General features: G+C 41.2%; 1 protein-coding gene across 3 annotated transcripts in view; it reads left to right on the top strand.

Annotated features, from left to right (window-relative positions):
• Itga6 (integrin subunit alpha 6) overlaps positions 1-17,941 on the top strand; it is a 70,480-nt gene that overhangs the window by 45,703 nt on the left and 6,836 nt on the right. For all 3 annotated transcript variants that reach the window (XM_074071111.1, XM_074071109.1, XM_074071110.1), the window contains 15 exons: positions 408-506; positions 737-798; positions 4,765-4,925; positions 5,094-5,237; positions 6,595-6,710; positions 6,810-6,999; positions 7,089-7,172; positions 7,271-7,350; positions 7,503-7,580; positions 7,668-7,770; positions 9,458-9,631; positions 11,422-11,520; positions 11,621-11,731; positions 11,823-11,921; positions 16,467-16,592. In XM_074071111.1, the coding sequence (XP_073927212.1) occupies positions 408-506; positions 737-798; positions 4,765-4,925; positions 5,094-5,237; positions 6,595-6,710; positions 6,810-6,999; positions 7,089-7,172; positions 7,271-7,350; positions 7,503-7,580; positions 7,668-7,770; positions 9,458-9,631; positions 11,422-11,520; positions 11,621-11,731; positions 11,823-11,921; positions 16,467-16,592 (1,726 nt within the window). The remainder of the gene's footprint in view (positions 1-407; positions 507-736; positions 799-4,764; positions 4,926-5,093; positions 5,238-6,594; positions 6,711-6,809; positions 7,000-7,088; positions 7,173-7,270; positions 7,351-7,502; positions 7,581-7,667; positions 7,771-9,457; positions 9,632-11,421; positions 11,521-11,620; positions 11,732-11,822; positions 11,922-16,466; positions 16,593-17,941) is intronic.

Here is a 17,941-nt window from a genome sequence, read left to right on the forward strand (position 1 = left end):
AAGCACAAGCATAAAAAGCTACCATTTAGTTGCAAATGCTTGTGTTTTTATATTAAATTGTAGATGATGTTTGTAGTAGAAACATACAAGGTTCCTTGGGGGTTTGGGTGTAGTGTCATTGAGACATAATATTTGCTCTAAGACTGAAACTTACGTGTTGCCTGTATTACCCACTTATAAGAAGTTCTTGTATTTTTAAACATAGTACTTTAAGTATTGTATAATTTAAGTTGTATAAACTTATACCTATTAACAGTTACTTCAACAATGGGGACAAAATTATGTGTGTGAACATTTCTGTTCTTGTGATGCACCGGGCTGCTGATAACAATGCTGTCTAGTTTGTGAGTGAGTCTCATGTTCAAGGTAACAAAAAGCTGAGCTTGTTCTTCATTCTTTGTCTTCAGATCACGGCCTGTGATTAACATTCAGAAAACCATCACGGTAACTCCTAACAGAATTGACCTTCAACAGAAAACAGTGTGCGGGGCACCTAGTGGGATCTGGTGAGAATTCCTCTGTGCTCCTGCTTTCCGATGCCCCTGTTGCCCTGATGAACCATGGGGAAGGTCCTAGGTGTGCTGGGCAAAGGGAGGAGAGACCTGTCCCCAGTGGCTCTATCACATGTGCTCATCAGTGGGCAGTAGAGGGACTGGAGAGTGGGAACATACTGGGTTTTTCCGCTGCAGCAGTTGCAGAAGTATCTTTTAAGAAGTATGTGTCTTGTTTTATTCAGCCTCAAGGTTAAAGCCTGTTTTGAATATACTGCCAAACCCGCTGGTTATAATCCTTCAATATGTAAGTACCCAGTACATTAAATGTTTTTCTCTCTGCCAGGTTGAAAGTTTTGCATACACTATAGGAAAAGCAAAACTGCAGTAGTCAAAGTGGGTCCGTAAATTCTTGTTTAAAGAATTAAGTGTATCTGTGGTCTCCTCTTTAATTAAGAGGGCACAGCACTATGAGGGAGGAAAAACTCTTCATTTTGGTCCCCATTTGAATTTTCCAGAGCTGAAGGTTTGGGACAAATACCTTGAAAAAGTACCAATTTGCTATTACAGTGGTTTCCTCTGTTTTGGACTTTGAAAGGCCCTGTGATTTTGTGGTTGCAAGGCGGTGGGAGGTGGTGTGTGTAGAAGGGCACTGTAGGAGCCTGAGTACTGCTAGAATCGGAATCATTGCCAGGTTATGCTCTTCCTGCCCCATCTTCTCCAAAGAGGCCTCGAGGGTCTCCTTACTGGAGCTGTGCACCTGAGGTGAGGCCTCTGTGCACTTGAATGCCGACTCCGAGGAGTTAGAGGCTGAGGCTGTGCTGGCTGACTCCACTCACAGGACAAGCCCTTAGCCTTTGGGGTTTTCTTTCCCCATGAGTTAAAGACAATGCCTGTAACGGGCGTCAGTGGCTAGGATTATGGTGATGGTCAAAGGAGAAAATGTGATGGAAGGCGGTTTATCCTTTATATTGTCATACTTCCCTTTCTCTGTCATCCAAAACAGGGTTTTTGCCAAATTTTGACATGACTAAGATATTGTTTGTAGCTAAGGTCTTCTCTGGTATGTTTTAGTAGCAGCCATACCTCTTCAGGTGGCAGTCACTTGACTTGGTTACAGAGTCAAGGAAGGGGAGCAGGAATTTAAAGGAAATCCTTTCTTTAAAGAGGAAATAAAAAGAATGAGGGAATCATCAGCTCAGTGTACTCGTGGAGTCTGTATATCACCAAGAAAAGCTTTACGGAGGACAAGGTCAGTCTGTACTTCTCATATTATCAGTTCTTACTTCACCTTGAGTAATGAGTCCCAAAGTATTACTCTTTATTTTAAAAGATGTACCGTTTAATACCCGAGAATGTAACCAAATTCAAATAAACTAAGGTGGTTATTTAAACAAAAATCTACACATGGCAACAAGAAAACCTACATCATGACTCCTTGGGATCCTTTCAGTATCATTCGTGTTTTTGTGGGGTAAACTCAGTACAGCACCTTACACTTGCCTACCTGGATAACAGGCCTCTCCCCCTTATTGCAATGAATTACAGAGACAGGAAGAGCTGTGATTCTGGGGCAGAGAGAGAAAACAAGGAAGCATTTTTATTCTGCTATTTTGATTCCTTTTTTTTTTTTTTTCCAAACCACCCAGTTTGCCAATAGATGTGAAATCTTATTGGCAGTCCTTTCCCCAAATTAGCATTTACTATTTAAGGAAATGCAAGCTTTCTCCTAGTTTTATTGCAACATTAATGCCATATGCGTTCCTCTTATATTCTATAGCTACTCCACTAACCAAGTGTTTGTTGATGGCCTCATTGTCTTTTTTTTTTTTTTTTTTTTTTTGCTGTACTGGGGTTTGAACTCAGTCTTGTGCTTACTAGTCAGGTACTCTACCACATGAGCCATGCCCCAACCCTTTTGCTTTGGTTATTTTTGGGGGAGGGTCTCACGTTTTTGCCAGGGATAGCCTGGACCACAATCCTATTTATGAATAGCTGGGATGACAGGTGCACATACCCTGCCCAGCTTTTTATTGGTTAAAATGAGGTCTTGAGAACTTTGTACCCAGGTTGGTCTCAAAATTCAATCCTACCAAACAACCAGGATTACAGGGATGAGCCACCACACCTGGCTATTGATTGCCTGTTATGGATAGTACTTTTTCTCTTTGAGACATTCAGAGAACACTTTTACCACTTTTATTATTACTGGGAATGGAATAAAACAGAACTTCCACAAAGCTGCATAAGTTAATATATCTAGAATCTTCTTTCAGTGTCCCAAAGTGAAAGCTTATCGTCTAACCAGGATATTTTAACTTGGCATTCCTGAAATGTGGCGTTCATACATACAGATATTTATAATTGAGCCTTAATGACTATTCTACTTGGCTTGCCCCTCAGAAGGTCAGCAAAGGTGGCAGGCAAGGATTTTAAGATGACGTGAGTTGTCTGGCGGGTTACGGAAGGTTAGCGTGGGTTTGGAGGATAAGCGGTTTTAATGCGCCCACACCCTTTTGCCACGGGGGCACGCAGCATGTAGGCCTTTATCTGATTCATGGTGAAGTTAGCAGGTCACTGATAAATGGATGATGTCAAGGCTGCAGAGGGCCTAAAATGGGGAGCATTCCATTTGGCAGCTGTGACATTTAAGAATTCTTCAGATGGACATAGAAATTACTACTGAAACCATCGTGTCTCTAAATTTTGGTCTTGCATATCTGAATAGCTATCATTTCAGCATAAAAATGTTACATTTTGTGTGTGTGTGCACACGCATGCACAAACCTGCATTGGGGTGTGTGTGTGTGTTGGTGTAGAGCCAGTTACCCTGCTTCTGTTCGATTCTACAGGTCATGTTTCTCTCGCGTGCTGTGCTAGTTGCTGGGGAGGCTGTGGTGAACCAGGTTGGGGTTCCTATCCTAGTCTTGGCCTCGTTGTGCAAGACGATCTCAGTGCGTTAAGCATGGAAGGATTGGAGACGGGATGCTCTGGGGTGACGCAGAAGGGACCAGGACAGGCTTCCTGCAGGAAAGTGGTCTGGAGGAGTAGAGTTAGCCACGCAGGCTAGGGGTGTAGGAAAGGAGAGGGACCCACACAGGCGGAGAGGCATCTCAGCAGCAGTGTGAAGTGCCCAGTTTTTGTGTTCATGGTAGCCTTAGAGCTGGCGATACAGTCCCTCACTACATGGCCCTGGTCCTTTTATTCCTCTGCTAAAGAGAGTATTAAAATAGATGCTTTCAAATGGATTTCTTCCAAACCTAATGTGAAATAGTAGAATGCAGGTTGGTTGTTTTCTGTATTGTCTGAAGCAATTTTTTTCCCCTTGGGCTGCCTATTCTGGACTTTTGCCCACGTTAGTTGGCTTTTCCTTCTGGTGGCTCGTGAGTGTTAAATGAACATAAGTAATTTAAGTATTGGCCCATAAAAAACATAGTTAGCAGCTGTGTCCAGTGACTCGACAAAGGAATGCATTCTGAAGTCCAGAAATGAGATTTTGATAATCCAAGTCCTGGCTTGCTTCCAAGCTCCACTAGCAGAGGTGATCTGGAACAGGCTATCCTATCTTGCCTGGCAGGTTACAGACTTCAGTCATAGGCACTCCGTGATGGCAACAAACATGCCTGCCAGCTGCTAAGAGAAATACTGTTTTCCATTTAGTTCTTTTTTTGTTTAAGTAAAAGATCGCCTCTTACTGTAAAGACTTCTCCATTTCTAGCACAAATTATTACTGTTTTAGAGAACTGCCTTTTATCAGTGCTTCTTAAACTTCAGGGTGTATGAGAATCACTTTGGGATTCTGTTAAAACACAGGTACCAGGTCAGCTGGCAGGAGGTGCTGCTTTCTCCTAGAGACCTTTCTGAGCAGCAAAGGTTCCAGGTCATGGAGGCACAGACTGTTTGAAGGGGGAGAGCCCTGAGAAAGTGTTAGGTAGTTCTAATTATCTGTAGTATTCTGTGGGTTCCTGAAATTTAGCCAGAAACTGAGTGTGAGCTGCTGCAGAGAGGTTTTGACTTATTCTCCAGCTCCCCCAGGTGGCCCAGTGAAAATTTGTCTTTAAGATATTGTTAACAGCAGTGGGAAAGAAAGGACAATTTCATTCAGAATTATTGAAAGGTGCCTCTATCAGGAAATATGAACAAAAACAAAGGCAGTAGGGAAAAGTGTTGTTCTATGAGGACTTAAAAGATTTTAAAAGAAGTTCAACATACTTGTAGCTGGATGGTACAGGAATCCGCTTTAGGTTAATTCAGTTCTGTTAATTTTATCTAGCAATTGTGGGCACACTGGAAGCTGAAAAAGAAAGAAGAAAGTCTGGGCTGTCATCACGAGTTCAGTTTCGAAACCAAGGTTCTGAGCCCAAGTACACTCAGGAGCTAACTCTGAATAGGCAGAAGCAGCGGGCCTGCATGGAGGAAACCCTCTGGCTGCAGGTGAGCACGTGTTGATAGTCACTTCAGCTGTGAAAGAGGACACAAATTGAGTTTTGTGGCATAGATTTCTGAAATTGACTAGCAAGCCATTAATCAATGCACGGTCATTATTTTGAAGTTTCCAGTTACATTTTGACTGTGCTTAGCTGTGTCATGCACACTTTGCAGGAAAACATCAGAGACAAGCTGCGTCCCATCCCCATAACTGCATCTGTGGAGATCCAGGAGCCTAGCTCTCGCCGGCGTGTGAATTCACTTCCAGAAGTTCTTCCGATCCTGAATTCCAACGAGCCCAAGACAGTCCATACAGACGTGAGGCATCCTGACTTGTGTTTTGCTTTAGTTTTTGCCATATTGTGACGCTAAATCAAATGTCTCCAGGGGCAGTAGAAACTAGTGATTTGCTTTAAAGACCCCTGCTTTTTACTAATATGCTTTTTATATATGTAAATTTGGAATGAAAAGATTTACTTCAAAAATTAACAATGGAACTGGGAAATACAGTTTGGGGCCAGGGAGCACTTGTATTTTTGGCCAGTAGTTGAGACTCTCATTGGCAGAACATACATTCTCATACTGTTTTTCCTGTGCAGAAAGAAAAATACGTTGTACTTTACTATTGACAGTAGTTAAGTGTAGGGAAAATACTGTTAGAACATAGCAAGACAAAGAAGGATTAGCAGTGAAGTAGTCACTTAGTGCCTAATGCAACCTAGGTCATCTTAGGAAGAAAAATTGACGTTACATGGCTTGCTGGATCTCGTGTAAGGTAGGAGCTCTTCACTGGGGCTCAGGTTGATGGTGGAAATGCAAGATTAGCCTGGAGAGCTATGGAATCTTGTTCTGACATTATTTTGCTGCTAAGCATTTGCTCTGCTGCCAGTTGGTGATGGTGCCTCGCTCTGAGGCTCCTGGTAATGATGACTTCCTGAGGTAAACTCTGCAGAGGAGTATACTCACCGCTTCCCACTTAGGAACTGATGGCTAAGGCTATACTTTGTCAATTGTTTTTGTCACCAAATAGAGTTCCTTATGCTTTTGTATACTTTGTGTTCTTTCATGTTACTGGTTGTCATCTTGTTAAAATGTCTTATACACATCCCCGGTTCCAGAGCCAGAGTAAACATAACAGGAGACGGTTTCCTAACTGTTTAGCAGTGTAATAATCGAGCACATTATTTGACATAATGCTGGGTATTCTGTGCCTCTTGCTTTCTCTGTTTCTTCATCTGTACGACGGGGCTCATAATAGCGGTTATCTCCTCAGAGGTCTGGTGTATGGATTGAATGAGTTAAAATGTGTAAATCAGGTGTCAGCTAGCATCAGAGTTATTCCTGATGATTCTCACAGTAGTTCTGTAAAGTAGGGACGTGGTAACCCTATGTGACTTATGACAAAACTTAGACTCCGAAAGGTTACCTGACTTGCCTGAAGCCACAACAGCTCAGCAGGTGGCCGAGCCAGCTTTGAAACCCAGATTGTCTGTGGCTGCAGGGCTCACACTCTGCTGCACCCACGGCCTTGAGGCTCTGGTAAGAGCACTGTGGCGAAGGACAGAGTAGGATGTGTGGCGGGACATTTGATGTTTGAATTGTGTGAGGATGATTATCACAGGGCAAGGACTTATGCAATCTCTTTAGATGCCTTTAAGCCTTTGTTTTCCTACAGGTGCACTTCTTAAAAGAAGGATGTGGCGATGATAATGTATGCAACAGCAACCTTAAACTAGAATATAAATTTTGTACCCGAGAAGGAAACCAAGACAAATTTTCTTATCTTCCAATGTAAGAATCCCTCTGTAGCACTAGCAAAAACGACTAAGATGACTTTTGGTTAAGAAAGAGTTACTGGAAGTAACTTTGTCATTTTTTTTTTTTTAATAGTCAAAAAGGCATACCAGAATTAGTTCTAAAAGACCAGAAGGATATCGCTTTGGAAATCACAGTAACAAACAGCCCTTCTAATCCAAGAGCTCCTGCAAAAGATGGAGATGACGCTCACGAAGCTAAGCTTGTTGCAACATTTCCAGACACTTTGACATATTCTGCATACAGAGAACTGAGAGCTTTCCCTGTAAGTATTTTTAGAGATCAGTCGAGTGCGGAAAAGAATACCACATGGCACATGAACGCACTGTGACCTGGTGTCTTTTTCTGCCACAGGAAAAACAGCTGAGTTGTGTTGCCAACCAGAATGGTTCCCAAGCAGACTGCGAGCTCGGAAATCCTTTCAAAAGAAATTCCAGTGTAGGTGATGGCTCCACATGCTGTATTTTACCATTCTAAAGACCAGTACTATGTCCATACTGACATGTGTTAACAGGTATTTATGTATGTATTTTTAGGTTACTTTTTACTTGATTTTAAGTACAACTGAGGTCACCTTTGACACCACAGATCTGGACATTAACCTGAAGTTGGAAACGTAAGAATTTCTTTAACCTTCCATTCAGAATTATTTCATGAAAACTCTGGCAGTCAGTGAAGTGGCACTGAGCTAGCTCATAGAAGAAGTGTAATTGTAATGAGAAAACTGACTGTTCAAATAAAACCCTATTGTTTCCTTTTCAATTTCAGAACAAGCAATCAAGATAATTTGGCTCCAATTACAGCTAAAGCAAAAGTGGTTATTGAACTGCTTTTATCGGTCTCTGGGTAAGCGTTTGTGTTTAGCATAACAAATCAATGTTTGAAAGAACCACTTACAATTCTCACTAAAACTGGTGTTTTTTAATTTAACAGAGTTGCTAAACCTTCCCAGGTGTATTTTGGAGGTACAGTGGTGGGTGAGCAAGCCATGAAATCTGAAGATGAAGTAGGAAGTTTAATAGAGTATGAATTCAGGGTAAGGTGGAATAGTTGATCCTTTTCATGTACCAGAAGCTAACATAACCTAGATAGGGTCTTGACTATGTAATTTTAATAAATATAATAGGTGTCATAAATAATTAAAAATGAGTTTGCCAGTTTTTAAGCACATACTGGCTTATAAAAACTTCATCCTCCAGAACAGAGAACAAGTGTCACTCAGCCTAGGCCTTTGGTTCAAAAACTCAGTTCAGCTTATTCTTTCTATTAGATAGATAGATATAAAATATATATGGTATAGAGACAAAGTAATGTTTGATTTTTTTCCCCCCACAGTATACAAAACAACAAAAAATCCCGAAGTAATTTATATTTGGCTTTAGAATGTATGATTTATTTCCTCATTATAAGATTGTCTTTCTTATTGCTCATGATTGAAAGACTGAATGCTTTCTTCTCTTCCATGAGCGTGCTCTTGTGATGGTGAATGTAGATTTGGAATAGCTCACCATGGGCTCTGAGCCATTGCAAAGCAGGCGATCAGTGACTCTGTCCAGTTGAATGACATAAACATGGGTTTGAAGTTGCCCATAATTCATATATGGGTTTGGGCCTGTGTGATGCAAATCACATTCCTGAAAGCATAGTGAGCATTGAGGTGGAAATATGAAATGGCAAAAATGGACCCACCCCTGATAACAGCAGGTATCACTTAGCATTATAGACACAGCTAGGCCAAGAAGTAGTGGTGACTGTGACTTCTGTACAGGTCTGGCTAGACAAGAAGTCTGTGGGTCTGTCCTCCCCACAGACAGAGAGCTCTGCCCTCTGCTCTGGCTCCTGCTGCAGAGACTGCTCTGTCCCCAGTTCTCAGACTCTCAAGACTGGTTTGTCTTGAGACAAACCCCTGGGTAGTAGAGGACAGAGGCAGCTTCATTTTCCAGTAGGTGGGCTTTCCAGAGAGTGAGTTTGTGCACTGCCTTGGCACATGCTTTGTCATTTGCCAAAATAACATGGTTACAGAGCATGTTAGTTCCTTTTGTGTAGCTGTGACCAAAATACTTGACATAAACAAGAGGAAGGATTTCTTTGGCTCAAAGTTTCAGAAGGTTCAGTCAATGGTGGTGGAAGCATATGGTGGAAAAGGTTCTTCACTTCACCACATGGTGGACAAAAAGCAGAGAGGGAAAGTCAGCACTGAGCTGGCTTTCTTCCTTTTCCTATTTCATTTCACCAGGAGATGGGGAAGCCTATGGGATGGGGCTGCCTACATTCAGGGTGGGTCTTACCCCCCCCCTCGAAACACGCTCATAAACACACTCAAGGTGAGCTTTACTAATCTTCTAGGTGCTTCCATATCTAATCAAGTCAACAATGAAAATTAACCATGATACAGAGTGATTCACAAATACACACAGGAGTGTTCCCTGGGCTTATTGAGAACATGGTGGATCTGCACTGCTGATTCTGTTGCATACAACCGTTGCTCATGGATTGAATTAGCAGTCATTTCTCTTTGGCCTTTCTATTTTTATTGACGAGAATCTTTAAGCATGTAGTCTCTATTTTGAACATCCTATCCATAGTCCTTTTCTGGAGCCTGTGTTGTTATTGTAGGATTATGCCAAATATTGTAGCTTTTTTTCCCTCTTGGCAATAGGAGCTGCTGCTTAATTTTTCATTAAAAGGATTATATTGAGATAATATGTATTATTTTCTAACAGGTGATTAATTTAGGTAAACCTCTTAAAAACCTTGGCACAGCAACCCTGAATATTCAATGGCCGAAAGAAATTAGCAATGGCAAATGGTTGCTTTATTTGGTGAAAGTAGAATCCAAAGGATTGGAAAAAATAGTTTGTGAGCCACAGAGTGAAATAAACTTCCTGAACCTTAAGGTATGTTGGGTTTCTCTAGTGCCTCCTTAGGCATAGATGTGAGAAGGTGACCTTTGAGGGGAAAATCATGATTCCTAGGGAACCTGGCATGTTGACTTTTCCTTTGGTTATCACAATTTCTCTTTCATAGCTGAGTAACCAACTCAGGCCAAGGCATTTTTGCTGATAGGTGATCATTATGGTACACACGAAGAATCATTCAATGCTTGTTGAGACAAATGACATTTTACAAAATTTTATGATCCAGTAGGCTGAATAAGAATGACTGGGATGTGTTACTGAGGTGAGCCACCCAGTATTAACTCCAAGTAGGACTATTGCAAACTCACTATAAAAGATATGTGCACCTTACCAAATGAACTTGACGGCTTTTCATTCTTTGTGGTGCTGGGGAGTGAATTCAGGGGCTGTGCTTGCTGGCAGGAGCTCTACCACTTGAGCCACACCTCCAGCCCCTACCATTCTTATTTTTTAATAATATTCATTAGGTACTTACTGTCTCAGGCGCTGTACTAAGCATTTTGTTTTCTCATTTTATTCTCTTCATATTCTATGAGGTTTTTTTTATTATCCCCATCCCCACAGGTGAATATACTGAGATTCAGAGACATCAAGTAACTTCCTCAGCTGTTGAGAAGCAGATAGGCCAGACGCTGGTGGCTCACACCTGTAATCCTAGCTACTCAGGAGGTAGAGATCAGGAGGATCATGGTTCGAAGCCAGTCTGGACAAAAATAGTTCACAAGGCCCTATCTTGAAAAAAACCCATCACAAAAAAAGGCTGGTGGAGTGGCTTAAGGTATAGGCTCTGAGTTCAAACCCCAGTACCACAAAAAAAAAAAGAAGAAGAAGAAAAGGCAGCAGATAGATTCTGCATTTAAACTCCATCTAATTTCAAATCTGCCTTTCTTTACCCCACTCTTTACTGGTCTACACTTATGTAATCAGTGGCTTATTTATGTTCTGGTTTGATGAAAGTTTGAATGGTCGATTCATGTCTATTTCTTTGATTTTAAGTTCTAAGATGAGAAGGCATGATCAGTGTTCATAGTTGCTCCTTTACTCATCAGTTTTAAAAAGCAAGACATCCAGTTATTCCTAAGGCTTATTGTATGCTTTGCATCTCTAACCCAACAATCTGAAATCCACAATGCTCCAAAGTCTTATTTTGTATTTTAAGATTAGGGATGTTCAACAGGTAAACTCTATGCAAATCTTCTAAAATGCAACCCTCCCTCTCCCCAAATCCAAAGCATTTTGGTCCCATGCACTTCCAATAAGAGAAACGCAACCTGTATGAGGAAGATACACAGTTTTAAAAGTTCTTATATGGCTTAATTTTCAGTGCTCTTCTGAATCTATCATGTTTGGGTCTTTTTGCTTCTTTTTGCTTGGCAGTATCACTTAGTCATTCTATATGTTTTGACTATCTGCCATAAGTTCGGTACTGAGCTGGTACTGGGGACATGGGAATAAGAACTGATCCTGATCTCAGTAGACTCACAGTTCGGTGTGGTGTCATTTGTTCAGTTTGATGGGTATACAGAAACAAAGGAAACATCTTTCTCTTTGCCTGAGTTTCAAGGTCACAGTAGGAATAAACTACGTAAAGACTCATTAATCAATGAACTTAAGGTTAAAGTGGTCCTAACACCTGATTTTACACTTGAGTTATTTCTGTGCCTTTGATGGTGGGAGGATGGTGAATATTAATGATTGATTATGTGAATTTGACTTTGTTTTGGAGGTTTATATGATAATGAAAAGAATTTGGATACAATTCTTTTCAGGAATCTCACAACTCAAGGAAGAGACGGGAAATTGCTGAAAAACAGAGAGATGACAGCAGAAAATTTTCTTTATTTACTGAAAGAAAATATCAGACCCTGGTGAGTACTTGTCCAGAGCCGGGCACCTGTGATAGAGGGTGGCGGGGAGGGCTTCCCAGAATGGTGGATTCTGACAGCCAGTCTTCCTCTCTGTCTCTAGAACTGTAGCGTGAACGTGAAGTGTGTGAATATCAGGTGCCCACTTCGAGGGCTGGACAGCAAGGCCTCTCTTGTTTTGCGTTCAAGGTTATGGAACAGCACGTTTCTAGAGGTGTGGCTCTGCCATCAGGCTGTCCCCTGGAATCATTTGCCACTGCCTAGGGACATTTGACACTTAACTAATGCAACACTGTCTCCCACAGGAATATTCCAAACTTAATTACTTAGACATTCTTGTGCGGGCTTCCATTGATGTGACAGCTGCTGCAGAGAATATCAAACTGCCACATGCAGGCACTCAGGTGAGAGATTCCCCCGCCTCCTGCAGGCTCTACCCCATGCCCACAGCCTCGGTCACTCTTGGTGCCCAGGTCCCATATAGCCCTGTTAGCCCATTCAGGGGAAACAGTGTCTTAGGTGCTGCTACTCCAAGCTGTATTTTAATAGAATCGTTAAAAAAAAAAAAGAAAAGAAGTAAACAGTGTTCTCCACTCAGCAGAGCCTGTGGTTGATGTGAGAGCTCTGGCCCAGTGGAAGATTGGGTATACCTGGATATCCTATAGAAACCCAAGTCTTCGGCCACCCCTAATGCTAGATAGAGCCATTCTTGGAATGCCTGTGACATGTGTCACAGGTATTAGAAATTAGTTATTTGTTATTAGTTATTAGCCGCAGTTATTAGGAAAGATCTTTCTATGTGAATCTAGAATGGAACCTTATAAAAAAAAAAGTTTCCTTATTATGCCATTTGGACCAAGCCTAGTATAAGTTCTCTCTTGTGGCCATGTAACAGTAGCCCTCCCAATAATTGAAGGAAGCTGTCCTGTTTCCTTGGACATCTCTTTTATTCTGTTTAGAGACACACACTCAGCTCTCCTGTTAACTGTCATGTTAACGCTAAATAGGTTCCTGGCCTGCCCTCATCACACATTGTGATCCCACCTGGACAGGGCAGCTGAGATGTGCTCTGCCCAGTTCTTCTCACCCTGGGTCTTTATCTCCCAGTATGTCAGCGCCTTGCTCTGTCAGACCAGCCTGGAAGGTGATTTGCAATGTTGGCTGAGCAGTGTGGTGGTGGAATTTCTAGCAGCTGCTATTTTTGTGTTCTGCTCTACTGAAACTCCCAGGAGGTTTCAGCAGAATTTATTGTCGATCAGTGTTTCCTATATCTTATCCTTGAGCATGTCCTTAAACGTATCCTCCCCTCACAAGACTTACTTCTGACCCATGGTTTCAAGTTACTTTGAATTTGCTTTCTCAACTTCCTATCCTTACAAACTTTGTCTTTTTCAAAACCGAGAAGCATGCTTCCTATTTTCATCAAGATAATTAACAAAAATAGGGGACAAAACAAATTGCAGAATTTTCTGATGAACCACTACTTGAGGATTTCTTGTAAGGATCTACACCAGGATCCCAAGGTAGAATGACTGCATGTCAGAGTGGGAATTGTAAATGGGAATGTTTTACAAAAGAGACCAGAGACAGAAAGGTTGTGAATTGCTCTAATTTTTTTTTTTTTAATTTAGAGTATTGGTGATTAAACCTAGGGCCTAAAGCATGCTAAGCAAAAGTGCTCTACCACTTAAAGCCATGTCCCCACCCCACTGGGGGATGTTTGCATTTTATTCTTGAAATAGGATCTCACTAACTTTGCCCAGACCAACTATAAATTCACTATCTTCCAGCCCCTACCTTCCAAGTAGCTGGGATTACAGGTGTGCACCGTCATGTCTGGCCCAGGCTCACTGAATTTTTAGCTAGCTAAATAACCAAAGCCAGAACATTTCTGTAAGTAAACCAGCAGATGAGTGAGTATAAGAGTAGTAATTTGGCCAGGCTAGCTTTGAACCGAGATCCTCCTGATTTCTGTCTCCTAAGTAGCTAGGATTAGAGGTGTGAGCCACTGACACCCTGCTTGTCTTGTCTTTTTTTTTTTTTTTCCCTCTCTTTCTTTGCCTCTAAATTCAGAGATGAATTTGAGATGCATACTTTCATAAGTTTTTTTTTTTTTTCCCAGTACTGGGGTTTGAACTCAGGACCTCACACTTGCTAAGTAGCCACTCTACCACTCGAACCACTCCATCCTAGCCTTAAGATGGGGTTTTTTTGTTTTTGCGATGCTGAGGATTGAACTCAGGGCCTTGCAATTACTAGACAGCCATGTACCACTTAAGCCAGACCTCTGACCAAGATCATTTCTTATGTTAGGAACACTCACTAAGAATGGATGATGTCTTTTAATAAAGTTTTGTAAAAGACATGAAAATTCTTTCACTGGGTGATTTCTTATATTGATGTCAGTGGGAGTGGAGGGCCTTACATTGTAGAGTAATTTAGTGAAAGCATTTTGTTAGTTGGCAAGCTAATGTGCTCTGCGCTGCTTGCTAACTTGTGACAGGATTTTAATGCCTCAATAGAGCTTGGGCTCTTTTCCCTTTATGAGCACGTGCATAGGTCATCCCCATGGAAATGCCTAAATTTTAATGAAGCCAAAGGGAAAGAGTTGTTTTGGGGGTTGTAAAGCTCCATAGTAGTTTCTACTCACCTTAAGCTGGCTTTATTAACATTAGCTGTTAATAAATGTCATTAGTAACAGTTGTTGTGTCAAGACATGCCCAGGCTTTTCTGAGCTCTGAGGATCACAGTCCACACAGTTTATCCTCCCTTACCTGATCATATAGCTCCCCATTTCCCCCCAATCCCCACTGGAGAATGACTGTCATGCCAAAAGCAGGGAGGAAGGAATCCACAAAATTGCAGCTGATAACCTAAGTAAACAGTATAGTCCTGTTGACTGGCTCTCACCTTCCTGGTCCCTAGAGCATAGCTGGCCTACATAAATGTGTATCCAGTCCAGTCCCTGATGCGGGTCCTCAGTCTTTGATGCCCAGTGAGTAGTTTTACAGCATCTAGAAGGCTCCCAGTTCTGGCTTGAATGGTGGTCAGACCAGAGTCTTAGACATTCTGTTGGATTCCTACTCACTCATTCTGCTGCCCAGGTGCAAAACTCAAAATTACCTTGTTCAACCTTAGGCTGTTGAGTGGCAGCCATTAATGGGAGTGGTTTCTATTGTTGTCAGGCATTTCAAAGGCACAATAAACATTGTGGTTATAATAGGCTGGTGGAGGCTGCCATAGACTAGTCTCTACCACTTCTGCCATATTTATCTGAACTTATTTTTGCAAATGAGAATGGTCCTTCCGTGAGGCCATCTTGCCCCAAACACACACTGCATTCTTTCCCTGTATTAGATACAAGGGAAGCAAGATTAAGATGCCACCTAGAGTAAAGGAAGTCATCATTTTATTTTGTTGTCAGCTTTCCAGCCACATAATTGTTATTTCTTCAATGGTCTCTCATGATTTCTTCCTCTTCTCTCTATGGATGCCCCTGTGTTGGACTCAAGTAATCTCCAGAAAAGGTGATTTTTAGCTTAAAGGCAGGGCACCTGTAGAAGGAGGGGAAGAAAGTGGTAGTGAGCCTTAGGCTCAGAGTTTGGGAGGAACCTTGCTCAGTATAACAGAAATGTGGCTATCTGTAAAGGTTTTACACCTGCCTGTTGTCAACCATGTAATTGGCTGTAAATTCCAGATGTCAACTCTTGATGTCAAATGGTTAAAGAAAAGCAGTCCTGCAGCTGTTAAGTTTTTTCTCTAAGCCAAATGAAGTTGATAGGCTGTTTCCTAGAAATGGGAAGGGAAGTACTTTAGTGAAGAGATTATTAGAAGGCTCACAGTATAGTACAGAAGTATTGAGAGCCGGGTAGACATAGAAGCAAGTTTAGGTAGCATTCAGTGTTAATACAGAGTATTAACTAAAACCATTTCTTATAGGTTAAGTCCTCCCTCTGAGTTTTGTTTACTCTTTGCTTTATGTTCTTTTGGGGGAGGGAGCAGTGGCAGTTCTGGGGATAGAACCCAGGGTCTCCTGTATGCTATGTACGTGCTCTCCCATGCAGCTACATCCCCAGCTCCACTTTATATTTTCTTAATTCAGAAATATCCAAAACGTTAAACAGGTAGCTCTATAAACAGCATAGTTTACCAAATCAGGTTCATAGCAATCACCAGGGCTTTTACACGCTTTCAGAATAGTCCCTGGCATCAGAAAAGTCCATTTGAATTCGAATGGACTCAATTTAGATAAAACAAGTATAACTGAGTTGTTGTTAATCACCAAGAGCAACATTTTAGGTTTTCAGAGAAACACTATTTCTATTAAATTGGTGTTTACCAACTATTAAATGTTTAGCGTTTAAGCTCATCAGCTGCAGCTTTAGCCCTAAGCTATTTCTGAATGAATCCAAAGTCTAGTTTTTCCACACACTTTTTTTTAAATGGGACTGGGATTTGAACTCAGGGCTTCAAAGCAGGTTCTCTACTGCTTGAGACACACGTCTAGTCCATTTTGCTTGTTAGTTTGGAGGAGGGGGTCTTGAGAACTATTTGCCCGGACTGGCCTCAAACTGATATCCTATCTCAGCCTCCAAACTAGGATTACAGGCATGAGCCACTGATTCCCAGCAACACATTTTTGTAGAAGACAGAACAGAGCCAGTTCAGGAAAATTGTATTGTTTGTGAGAATCTTTAGTTTGATATCCTAAGAAAAAGTTAAAGTGGTATCTGTCAGTTATGTGAATCCGTTCCTAGTTTTTATATTTCCCCAAATCTTTAAAATCTGAAGATCAGTGTTCCCTGATTAAGAGAGAAAGAAGGACCTTCCACCAGTCACATCTGTGATTGTATTATCCAAAAGTATGTTCTGAAATACAATTACAACTGTAGATTCCTGGTGTCTGCTTGCACCCCAGTTCATGATCTGCTTTCTCTTATGCCCTGTAGGTTCGAGTGACTGTGTTTCCCTCAAAGACCGTAGCTCAGTACTCAGGAATAGCTTGGTGGATCATCCTGCTGGCTATTCTCGCTGGGATTTTGATGCTCGCTCTATTAGTGTTCTTACTATGGAAGGTAAGTCATGTCTGGTCTTTGAGTTTCTTGATATTTATAAAAAAGTGAATTAACCCTGATAGTATGTTTTTCTTTTCTTTTTCATTGCATCCTTTTCCCAACATTCTATCATGAAAGTTTTCTAACATATAGCAAATTTAAGAGAATTTTACCTGTATATCTACCTCATTATTTGTATTTAGAGGGATTTTATTTATACATAAGAAGTTTTTAAATGAATAAATTTTGGTGTCACTTGCACATAATTCAGCGTGTTTGGTAAATAACAAATTTATATTTTACTACTTTAGCTTTTTCTTTACCTAAGATCAAAATCTGAATCTAAGCCAAATTGTTGGGTATCAGATTTAATCCAAATCTGTGTTCCAGCTAATTTCAGCTTCTATAAAGAAATGTTTGTGGCAGCCATCGGGTTTCGTTACATTTGCAGGTAGATTAGGAATAGAAAAGCATGAAATGAGTGAATACTTCATCTCAAGGGGGTCATCATAGTCTATATCAAACAAGGAAGTCTGGGCTCAATGTTATGTTCCTCATTAGAATTTGTTCTTTTGACCAAACATAAAATGTAATTTCTTCTCCCTGCTTTCTACCCACAGTCTACATTATGAAGAAAAGTGTGTCAAGTTGGTTACAAATTTTATTGCCAAAGATTAACAGGTTTTGTATTCCCAGTGAGTAATGGAGCCCACAGTCTCTTGCCTGTAATTTCAGATTACAAAAAGTTCTGAAGGCTGAACTTCAGACTTGACAGCAAAACCTGATAAGGTATAAAGAGAGGCTACTTACAGTCTTTCTTTTATTCATTGGTTTCACTGCAGAAAGGTAGCATTTTTATTACAGTGGCATTGTGTGTGCAGCATAGAACTTCCCTAAATGCCAAAAAATCTGGATTCTCAAACATCTGGTCCAGAGGGTTTTGACTAAACTAACAACCCACCAAGATAGAACCTTCCTTTCCCTTTTCCTGGATCCAAGAGAATAATGGGCAAGGCTTCAAAGGACATTTCTTATTTTCCAATTTGGGGCATCTCTCTCTCTCTCTTGGTTTTTTTGCTTTATTTTTCCAAGTTATTTTCTTTTGCTAGGGCGAGATAATTGTCTGAGGTCCTCCACAACTTTGGTTGAAGCTTGGTGTCTGCTAGTACCAGTACTCCTGGTATGGGGTTTTAGCCTGTTTTACTCCTGGTTGTCTCAGACAGTAGGTTTCTCTACAAGCACAACCAGCCAACAAAGGAGTTGCCCTGGCAATTATTTTGTTATAGAAAGATTAATTTGGGGTCTTGGTACTTGAGGATGGTCTTTGTGCCCTCTGGAAGAAGTCACAAGACTGCCTTTTCCAGGGAAGA

This window comes from Castor canadensis, chromosome 4 (genome assembly GCF_047511655.1).
Source record: "Castor canadensis chromosome 4, mCasCan1.hap1v2, whole genome shotgun sequence".
Lineage (NCBI taxonomy): Eukaryota > Metazoa > Chordata > Mammalia > Rodentia > Castoridae > Castor > Castor canadensis.